At 36.9% G+C, this 12,121-nt stretch overlaps 1 protein-coding gene across 1 annotated transcript in view; it reads right to left on the reverse strand.

The window, feature by feature from the left end:
• The window catches only part of LOC140169388 (SID1 transmembrane family member 1-like), a gene marked incomplete at its 5' end in the record, with an annotated part of 162,726 nt that overhangs the window by 115,005 nt on the left and 35,600 nt on the right, over window positions 1-12,121 (reverse strand). Inside the window, 3 exons of the mRNA XM_072192646.1 lie at window positions 2,397-2,514; window positions 3,097-3,220; window positions 3,918-3,991. Coding sequence (XP_072048747.1) covers window positions 2,397-2,514; window positions 3,097-3,220; window positions 3,918-3,991 — 316 coding nt within the window. The remainder of the gene's footprint in view (window positions 1-2,396; window positions 2,515-3,096; window positions 3,221-3,917; window positions 3,992-12,121) is intronic.

Genomic DNA, 12,121 nt, shown 5'->3' on the forward strand with positions numbered 1-12,121 from the left:
ATTAGTAGGTTGTGCAATAATACTAATCTATAACATCCTGAATTCCAAGATTCAAGGATTAATACATCAGACATCCTAGCAAACACAAAAGGTTTTTAAAACATTTCAAACAGGTTATATTTTGGGTTTGGTAAAAATGTTTTAATAGCATTAAATGTCAGGTTTAATAAAGGTCATGAAAACATTTAAAAATGTTTTGTATGATTTCCATTTTAAACCATTTTATGATGTGTAAATGGTAGTTATATAAGGAAAAAGGTTTTTTGTTGATCGAAAAGTGATCAATTTCAAAACTGTTCAAAAGATAAGACCTTATTTTGTGTAAATATTTTTTTACATGAAGCCATTTTGTGTCATATGGCATAAAATTGATGGGGGTAATAGAATAGGGTTAAATGGAGGAACATTTGAATAGTTCATTGCATGCCACCACAAGACAGCAAACCTATTCATCCTACATAAAAGTTGCTGCAAAGAAATAATTTAAAGTGTAAGCCTATACCAAAATAGAGGGCAGCAATCACACTAATAAGTCCATGACACCAGAAGGTGCCAAACAAAAGCAATTATTGTCATTTTAACCTTAAGCTTGTGATTTAATTTGCAGAGTCTGTTTGCTACTCACATAGATTTGAAATAGTGTACTATCAATACACAAATTTACAATTTTGGCCTATGTTAATCAGATTCAGTCACATTCATGACATTTATGAGATAGGGCATTCACCATGCCTAGCCAATTACATGCATTAGTAAAGCTGCCAAGTTCCCAAACTGGGAACCATTGTGTACTTTCTGTTAGAAGCATTAGAGTTTCCACACATGAAGTGACCCCTAGAGGTCATGAATACATGGGTAAAAAATTAAAAATCCTGCGATCTTGCTGAAAGATATACAAAATTACTTGTCTGATCACAAAGTATACAGTATGTGCTACCTATGACCAGGGACAGGCGATTTGCGCGGAAAAAAATAGCAAATTGCGCGGAATTGCGCGGAACTCTTTTTTCAGTGCAAATCATGTATCCCTGCCCATAGGAACAAAAATAGCTAATTCTTGTTGAATTGCGCGGAAAAAAAAGTTCAGCGCAGAAATCGCCTGTCCCTGCCTATGACCTATCGTTATGGAGTTTTCCTACAGAAACCTTGTTTTTAGGTAAAATGTCACATTGTTGGTAATACAGAGGTACAAAACTTCAACTTTTATCTAAAAATTAGGGTGTTGTACAATAACTCCATATGAATAGGGCGTATATGCCACAAACTATTCAGTTTTTTTGTGATCAGACAAATAATTTGATACATCTTTTAACAATATCAGAGCATCCAAAATGGTTCCACATCTTGAAATCAATATTGGCCCTTGTGCTTCATGTGTGGAAACTCATGCTTCTAACAGAATGTGCTCAATGCTTCAGGTTAGCAGCTATACTACATGCCACAACATTGATGGCATAGTTACTTTGAAAGAGGTGTAACTGCAAGTGATACACACCGTCCACATCAGGTAAATAATTATTTTGTATAGGCAGTAATTAACCGGTCTATAAATGCCCCGCCAGCTGCTGAGAGTAGCTGCTAGTTAAAACATATACTCCGCGCACAGTGAGCGATTGGTAGGCCTATTGGTATTTCATTGGCTAAAAAAGTAAATGCTACAGCTCAGCGATGTATTGTTGAATGTCAGACAATTAAAAGCTTAAAAGCTTGTAGAATTGAAAACTCAAGTGACCGCCACTTGACATGCTTGAAATCATTTCTAGTATTTATTCCTAGCAACATGCAGGCCTATGCTGGTGTATTTACTATTGTATGGTTATTATCTCAAATCCTGGAATATATTTCGTTATTTTTGGTATTTGCACAAAACTTTTGTAAGAAGTTGAATATATGAGTTGAAAGAATATGGTAAGCTGGACTGCATATTAAAAGCCCATCCTGCATATTGAAAATAAAACTGACCAAAAAAATATCAAATTTTCTTGAGTTGGAATTGTTAAAGAGGGTAATGAGCAGATCGTAAAATGAGTTATTTCAGCTGATGAATAGCAACGCCAAATTAAGTAATGGGAAAGAAGCGTATCTTGTTATCGTAACAGGTGGTGTGCTTAGCCTCAGTTGCACGGCATATATTGTACAAAATCGCCATGCATTTCCATACATGGTCCAGCTTTTATACACTGTTCAGCTCTTACCAAAGGTCCCATTCTTACACTGTTCTCAGCTTTGGAATCGGAATGTCACCTCTCTCATAACATGTACTCTCTGGTGAAATCCCTCACTGAATCTAGTTCTATATCTACACCCTCATAGACCTGCATTGGTAAAGTGATGTGCAAGAATTGTGACAATACCAGCAACTGATAAAAATATACCATGCATGAATGGACACTTACCAAACTGGAAATTAGTATAACTTGGACATACATGGTAGCATCCACTCAATATGCCTTCCATGAATAGTGCTATACCAAGTGCATAGTGTAGACCGAAGTGTTTAGGAATACCATAGTGCTGAAAGAACAACAAAACTGGAGATAACTGTCTATACCCATATACGCCACCTTAGCCATTAACTAATAGCAGATTTAGGGTTTCTCTACCGGAAGTCAATTTGTGCAGAAATTCCTTCCCACAATGCAATATGCGTATGAAGAATACTGATTAACCTCCAAACTGTATCTATTATTATGCAAAACGCTTATTGCATTGTGGGAAGGAATTTCGGCACAAACTGACTTCCGGTAGAGAAACCCTAAATCCGCATATTGGCCCAGCTATCTACCTTGTAAAGTATAAAGCCAGCAGTAGCCAAAAGTTATGACACCAATTGCTTGCCATACACAGAAAAGGTAATACAGGACCTTTTGACTAACTCCCCGCATGGCGTAATTGCACAGGCATGGGGAAGTAGTCAAAATACTGTACTCGGATATTGTCATTATTATCCAATAAGATGACTGGATTACCTTATAAATATTTATGAGGTATAGTAATATCTATTATAGAAACACTCTACTCTTTAACATAATTATGTGATTCATCTGCAGTAGATCTAGAAGTATCTGACTTATACAATGTAGACAATTGACTTACATGAATATTGGGTCCTTTGGCAGCCACTTCTTTTTGATGCATATAGTCTTTTCTCCAAACCAGAAATAAATAGAGAATACCCAGCATCATGTACCCTACATTACTGAAGACATTGTTAAAGGCACTGCATTGAAAAAACAAAACAAATGTATTATGACAAGATGTACTCAGTTACATATTAAGGGTGTTTTTATCTTTTTGGTTTCGGTAGGACTATTGTTCAGAAACGAAAATGCAAGGGATTAAGTGAGTTGGTGTGTAATTTGACTTCATTGTTACGTTTGGCGCATCATGCTTCTCATTTCAATAGGTAATAATACCGTATTTCGTCAAATAAACGCCCCCGGGGGCATTACATTTTCCCAAGGGGGGGGGGCGTTTATTCAAGGTCAATTTTAGAACGATAATTCCTGTTAAAATCATTAGGTAAACTAAAAACACACGCTAAAATGACGAACTATGAACTAGAAACACTGACTTCTGGCTCACTTCCGGTTTCTGATCCAGATTTTCGCCAATTATTGACGCTATTATCGACCATGTGCGCAACTTGGTAAGCTTACTACACAAGATAGCATGAAAATATCTGTATTTTTGAAACATCTTGGTTGAAAAAAGTGGTGGGGGCGTTTATTTGAGGTGGGCGACTATTTGACGAAATACGGTAACTGGTATTTTATAGGCACAAACTAAAAGTGCCCTCGTGTAAACCCTTGTTGGGATTTTCAGAGTAAGATCTCTCTTTTTTTGTATCTGGAATTTACCCTAACACAAAATATTGGGCTTTATACCTGAGTGACATTATTGAATACTGTACATACCTGAGTACTCCATAAGGAATGGCACATAGGAAGTTATAGTAACATGTATCTTCATTGCCAGTGGTATTTACAACCTGTGTGAGAACACAAGCATAGATGATTACCAGTTCTGTTCAAATTAACTGCAACTTATCATCCTGGCATAATTTAATTTTCACTATTGGATGATGTTTCAATATGTGACATGATTTGGTCCATGGAGGCAAATGCGGCAAATTTGAAACTGAGATAACGGCAAAAATATGGACTAAAAAAACCCAATAAAATACATAAGAAAATAGACATCAAAAAACTTTAGAACCAAGTATGCTAGACCATTGGCATTTTCAGTATATGATAGCCTAATGTTTTATATAGCAGCTCAATTTTCAAAAAAGCCTCCTTGTGTCACATATTATACCATATCACATTTCATTAACCCCAACCTTCCCAGATCCAACAAAATCCAACAGCACAAAGCCATTGCGCATGCATGCATCCCAGGAGAGTGGATGATGCAATCACCCCAAGTCATATATACACACAATATTCTGGCACTTTAGATAACTTTCAATTTGCTCTGTATCTAACAGTTGTTTTGTAGTGTTTTACACTTTTTTTTCAGGCAGACTTGACTTCACTAAATAGATTCATCAGGTTTGTAGATATACAGTAAAATAAATTTTGTTTGAACAAAACCAATTAATTTAGTCACTCTTGACAGTTTCGCCTATGTTGGCTTATAGGCATCATCAAAATGATGTTGGTAGATCCTTACTTCCGGGTAGGACTTATCCTGACTGTAGAGGGTGTATTTACAGTCAGGAGAGGATCATAGATGTGACTCAGGTAGTGGGCCCCTCGTCTCTGTTCATAACATTGGGTCCTCGCCTCCTGAGGCCAAAAACAATTAATTGTTTGCTTGCCCACAGCCGACCGACCGTAAAATTTGTGCTGACCGTAAAAACTTTTTTTTTCTTTTTCTTTTCTTTTTCTAATTTATGAAAAATGAAACAAAAAACGTTCTCCTACAAGGACAAAATACCTTCGAAAATTGAATTTCACCACTCGCCATAGCAAAAAACATAACCAAAGCTAATTATATTAGAGTCAAGCAGTAGCATGACCAGCAAGTTTAAAAAAAAAACGACTGATAAAGAAGAATAAACAGATGCACCGCGGACTATATTTACACGAAACAAAACGCTATTGTTCTGTGATATTTTTAGCTGGGTACAAAATATATCTAAAACCATGCTAAATCTTATTTACTATCCAAAGTGTAATATTTTAATAACTCATTAATTCAAAAAGTTACACCAATCTTACAGTCAATCCGATTGTTTGATAATAAACAAACATTCTTGTATTATTTCACTTGCGGTATTTCATAGCCAAAATTAGTGTAAAATCATAGCTAATCATACTGATATCCAGAATCTTTCGTCACTGCTACAGCCATACATGGCTGTCACTGTCGCACTACTTTTTGAGATTCACTTTCAAAATATACCCTAGCATTTTCCTGGATACCCTACATACAAACTCTGGATCCCATTCGCCAAAAAAATCAAGTTTTTCACAATTCTTTTATTCTTTCCGGACCACAGCATACATTCATATTAATAAATACTCCACTTTCACACGTCGTTATATCGGAACGTCCCCGTGGCGAAGTGGTTAAGGCCATGGACTTCTAATCCACTTATGAAGTTTTGCCAAAGTTCGAAACTTCACACCACTTTTTTTAAATGTTTTATTAACCAATTTATTGTCATAAATCAAGAATAACACCATTTCGAACATCCATTGCTATTTTGATATTATATTTTTTTCATCAAACAAACATGTTTGATTTTTAGGCCTAGGCCTAGGGCCTACTTTCACCATCCAGATGCTTTCACCATGCCTTACTATCATGATATCTTCGTCATTTAAAACACATTTAGCAGTGGCTCTGTTCACAGCTCAGACTGAAATTATATTTGGAATAAATATTATAAATTGTCACAAATTAAAATCACAAACAGCGAAAGATCGCCAACAACTGCCGCTGAATATTGTTATCCAACTAGATTTCCCCACAGGGCTATAAAGAACCACAACCCGCGAAATTTGGATATATACTAGATTGCCCTGCAGGGCTATAAAGAATCACACACCACGAAATATGGATATCAAACAAGCTTAAAATATAAATTAGCTCCCGATAGAGGGCAGGGCTTGATAAGGGAATTAAAATCACAAACCGCGAAAGATCGCCGACAACCGCCGATTAATAGGGATATCCAACTAGATTGCCCCGCAGGGCTACAAAGAACCACAAACCGCGCAATTTGGATATCCAACCAGATTTCCCACAGGCATATCGATTATAAAGAACCACAAACAGCGAAATATGGATATCCAACAAATTAAGACCACAAACCGCGAAAGATCAACAACTGCCGCTCAATATTGATATCCAACTAGATTGCCCGCAGGGCTATAAAGAACCACAAACCGCGGAATTTCGATATGCAACTAGATTGCCCCACAGGGCTTCAAAGAACCACAAGCCACAAAATATGGATATCCAACAAGCCAGATTATAAAGAACCACAAACCGCGAAATATGGATATCCAACAAATTAAGACCACAAACCGCGAAAGATCAACAACAACTGCAGCTCAATATTGATATCCAACTAGATTGCCCTGCAGGGCTATAAAGAACCACAAACAGCGAAATTTGGATATGCATCTAGATTGCCCCACATGGCTACAAAGAACCAGAAACCACGAAATATGGATATCTAACAAGCTTAAACTATAAATTAGCTCCCGATAGAGGGCAGGGCTTGATGAAAACCACAAACCACGAAAGATCGCCGACAACCGCCGCTTAATAGGAATATCGAAGTAGGTTGCCCCGCAGGGCTACAAAGAACCACAAACATTAAAACACGATTATATTGCCTACTCGGGGCATTTAGACGCTTCCGTAGTATAGGCTTAAATATAATGCGCATTTACCAGTTCCGACTTGAAGTAGGCCTAAATCGGACTTACTCTCTGTGTCCCTCTGGTATTGTCAACATTGGGTGTGTGTTGTTCATATTTACATTTTCTTTACATATTTACGTTGCCTTGAATAATTAAAATATATTAAAATGTTTATTGATCATTTTGTACGCCTCTTAACATTACAGTCACGTGTGACAAGCAAGTTTTAAAAATATACGACTGATAAAGTTTTGTTTAATTATTTATTGTCATGAATCCAGAATTGCAACTTCAAACATCTATTTTTCGTTTTATTTGTTTTATGGAGCACATCCTAACCTGATGACTTTCCAAGCTTGGAGCTGCTTGGCTATATTCATAAAAAGAAAAGAAATCTACCAAAAAACGTTGACAACGTAAAGAAATCAGCAAGTTTAAAAAAACCCACCTCGCTCACTTTTTGAAACTTGGTCCCATTTAAACACCAACAGGAACTCAGTGTTTTTATTCTATTTCAACAGAACACAGCGTTACCCCAAGACAGAGAAATTGAAAACACTCGGACGCAAAATTTGCATGCATGTTGGCAATCAGACACGACAACCATTTATTGACTTTTGTTTAAGACCCGCACCAGTACCTACAACAAATAAACAAACAAACAAACAAACAAATTCTCAGCCGTATAATTGCCAAATATATAATAGGAGATTCTCTAATCGAGCGAATTACCCAACCCAAGACTCTAGCGAAACAACGACCAAAGGCGCAGAAAATCTCGTTTTAGCAAAACCAAATGTGATCCAAAATATATAATAGGAGATTCTCTAATCGAGCTTAATTACCCAACCCAAGACTCTAGCGAAACAACGACCAAAGGCGCAGAAAATCTCGTTTTAGCAAAACCAAATGTGATCCAAACTTGCACTCTGGTGGCCGCCACCCAAGGCTAAATTCTGAGCGTTTGACCCCGAACCCGTGGATTATTCATCAAATATCATGGCTGGAAACTCAACAATAAATTATGGTACTGGTGCATACAGATCCCACGCTCCCAAGTGGAATTCCTGAGACTCTTCAACAGGTGGTCTACCTGAAGTTACAAGGGATCAAGTCTTAATGTTAGCATTCTATGACATATACATATATCATAATAAATAAATACAGAAAAGATAATTCAAAACCCAGCATTATTTTCTTTTGCTTACTGTGTGAAGTCTTTGACCTTATAAAAGACTACTTTACTGTTTTTGATGACACCGGACCTGTGCCTGCATGTAACAATACGATTGTCAATTCCTGTACATATATATAGTTTTGACGACTTACTTTCCCTCTTGAACTATCATTCTAAAAGGTTTGATACAGAACAATTATATAAATTTTATGTAGCAACATATTGAACACATGATCTAATTAAACAGTGTACATTGTAAATATGAAGATCTGAGAAAGGGAAATTAATTGCAGTTCACATGTAATTTTAATGATCGGCGTCAACTCTTTATTCCTCCCTCCTTATCTACAGGGACCATAATTCTTGATTTTTCTTTTAAACTTACAGACAGTTAAATGCTTTAATTAGCTATTATTTAACACACTACCATGTAGTAGATAAAATATATCTGTATTTATACAGGTCATTATCTCATTACTGTCACACATAATTATATTTTACTTCCTTCTCACATGTCCACACAGGGCGCGGTGGGTGGGAAGATTTTTGTTGTTGTCGTGTCCAATACAAAACCAACAGTGAATAAATAACCACCTAATCACGCCCGAAACCCACGAAGGCGGCAAATCCCATTGGTTCCCGGGTCGAGCCAAACAATACAAATTTATCTGCATGACAATGATTGACATCTGGCCCGGTAAACAATAACATGGATTGGTCCATTTCTCAGCAAGGTAAATTGAGTTTAACTTGTTGCACTGTGTTAAACTTTATTACCCCAAGACAGAGAAATTGAAAACACACGGACGCAAAATTTGCATGCATGTTGGCAATCAGACACGACAACCATTTATTGACTTTTGTTTAAGACCCGCACCAGTACCTACAACAAATAAACAAACAAACAAACAAACAAATTCTCAGCCGTATAATTGCCAAATATATAATAGGAGATTCTCTAATCGAGCTTAATTACCCAACCCAAGACTCTAGCGAAACAACGACCAAAGGCGCAGAAAATCTCGTTTTAGCAAAACCAAATGTGATCCAAAATATATAATAGGAGATGCTCTAAGCGAGCGAATTACTCAACCCAAGACTCTAGCGAAACAACGACCAAAGGCGCAGAAAATCTCGTTTAGCAAAACCAAATGTGATCCAAACTTGCACTCTGGTGGCCGCCACCCGAGGCTAAATTCTGAGCGTTTGACCCCGAACCCGTGGATTATTCATCAAATATCATGGCTGGAAACTCAACAATAAATTATGGTACTGGTGCATACAGATCCCACGCTCCCAAGTGGAATTCCTGAGACTCTTCAACAGGTGGTCTACCTGAAGTTACAAGGATCAAGTCTTAATGTTAGCATTCTATGACATATACATATATCATAATAAATAAATACAGAAAAGATAATTCAAAACCCCACACAAGGGACTTATTTTATAAGGAACTTGGTTAATCCCCTTAAACTTGTTTGTTCACTTTGCTGCATGGATATCATTACCTAAACCTCCTCTATCGCTCCTGGATGATACACAATGGAATGAGGCACATATTTAAAAGTTGACTAGCGCATTTGAGAGCGTCTGTTTGAAAACCAGAAACTACATGGTGATATATCTGCCTATGTTTGATAATGCTACTGATAACTAAATGGAACCTCAATGAAGGATTTTATTGTTGGCACATTGAAATATAAATCACAGTTTGGCTCTGTGCCACTAATTGCTGATTAGCATAAAACAGCACTATAATTTCTTTGCTGGATATTGACTGTAATCCATATAATTCTCCACAATAACACTACTAAATTATGCTGGCTCTATATGCGGCAAGATACATTGTATCGTCACAATAGGATATTGAAAGAAATCAACGCGATAACTAGCCGGCTCGCAACCTCACAAAAAAAAACTAGAAAAATGAGGGCATAGTACTTGGCCCCAGAGTCTAGCTACCCCATGCCAACCTGGAGTTGATTCCTACTTCCCTTTAACACAGACTTAATCAAACAAATACAAGCACGATTTCAAATGTGCAACAGAATATATGTGTTGTTGAGATATAAACCGCACCTGACGTGATGTACTCAACCACTTCTACCCTCGTATAGTCATACTATTACGTAACATAAAGCACATCAATATAATATCAGAGGGCTCACCACTGTATAAATTGTTTCTTGTACAATTTTACTTACAATGTAATCAATTTTTTAAAAATCCAGATATTAGTGATATTCCAAGTCCCATGAGATTCATTTGTCCAATGGAAATTTCCCATGTTGTCCCCTAAAGTTTTCGGTCCAACTCTGCGTAAATTGTATAAAATTTTGTATATGTTGTCCACTACCAATGCGAAGTTGGATGAATTTACGAATCTTTAAGTTAATTCTTCTTTCTTCAAATATATGAAGATGTTGATTTGATCTTTTGATGATCAACATCACAATGGTTAACTTTCTTTCATACTTTTAGTTACCAATTGAAAAATCTTTTCGCTCTATCTCGGGCAGAAATCGAGTTATTCTGTTGTGTAGTGAAAATAGGCCTTGTGATCCGAGTAGGGCACCTTGCACTGGCCAGTACACTTACGCACAACCGCACATACAGAACCCAGTGATTGGGTTGTTTAATTCCATTTTGCGTCAGAAATATTGGACCAATGTGGCTAACAGCATTCTGCCTGATGTCTTGCTTTATTTTATTCTATTTCAGCACTCTCGATGTACATGCAACCCTTTGTTCCTGAGTTGCCTTACCAAAGCGCCGGTCATGGCTAAATCCTGCACAACCCATCTTCCAAATTTCCACTACTCGACATCGAAGGAATGCTCAAATTAAAATTTCCCATGCAAAGTTCAACTGTGGTTGATCAAACGATGCTATTATATACACCAAGAGAAGCCCTAAAGTATTAACTTTTTCGTTATCTGTACTCCGAACTCCAGAACTTATTTGGTTCAATAGACTTCTGACAGTACAATTTGTGTACAAGATGCATGCTCTCCCTTGTATTGCTCGTGCGTAAGTTCAGTTTCGCAGATGACACAAATTTTTCAATATGCTTCGCTGTGCATGTCAAAGTCTACTGTCGCCTCACACAAAGTCTAGTAGTCACTAGCATTTATATGGGTGTCCAGGTGTACATGTACATACAGGCCAGGCTTGTTTCTTACCACCAGCATCAAAGTGTCATTGGTATCGCCTGCAATATAAATAAAAGAAAGAAAAAGAAAGAAATGGGAACCAACCTGCCAGCACATCTATACTAATTACCCTGTGTAACTTGAATAAACCTCCTCGATTTTGTTTGTGATCCAACACAAGTTATCAGGAGACAGATGAATTTTTAATTTGTATTACTTTCCTTCCCTCGCCTGTTCTATGAACCATCGTGTTATGTGGATAAGCATGACAATTTATTTGTGCGATCTACTCTCATACAAATTTAACCCTTTCAAAATATGACATTTACTAATTACTAATTCCAGAAACTGAAGCAATCTTTGCCTTAATTACCCTTAATCCACAATAAAATGCTTTGACACAATATATCCTTGTCATTGTATCACAAATGCAAGGGATGAGGGAACACATTTTCCCAATTTTCACATAATCCGGCTTTTACTTACTTGACCTCACGAATTTGTTATCCCCGTTTTTCATGAAATCCTTCTCTACATTAATTAGTTCTTTGACCCTGCTTAACGATTTTTCCTAATTAGATATCTTTATATTGGTTTCATGACCATCCAATTTATTTTACTTTACTTTAAATTGACCCCCTTGTGGCCAACAGAGCGATGACCAATGTATTTGCGGCACTCATAACTGCTCCTCCTTAAATCACCATCCAAATATTTGACCTGAGATTTACCACAAGATTATTAAACTATCCAAGATCCTTCTTCACCAAGTTTTATGATCTAAAATCTACCGTTGAACTTCTGAACTTCACATTACTAATACCATCAAGTTCTATAAAGACTCAAAGAGCACATCCACATTCCCGTTGAGCCTGTGATCAAAGCCTAACAAGGGATGCAAGGTTAAAAAA

The sequence above is a fragment of the Amphiura filiformis genome, chromosome 14 (genome assembly GCF_039555335.1).
Source record: "Amphiura filiformis chromosome 14, Afil_fr2py, whole genome shotgun sequence".
Lineage (NCBI taxonomy): Eukaryota > Metazoa > Echinodermata > Ophiuroidea > Amphilepidida > Amphiuridae > Amphiura > Amphiura filiformis.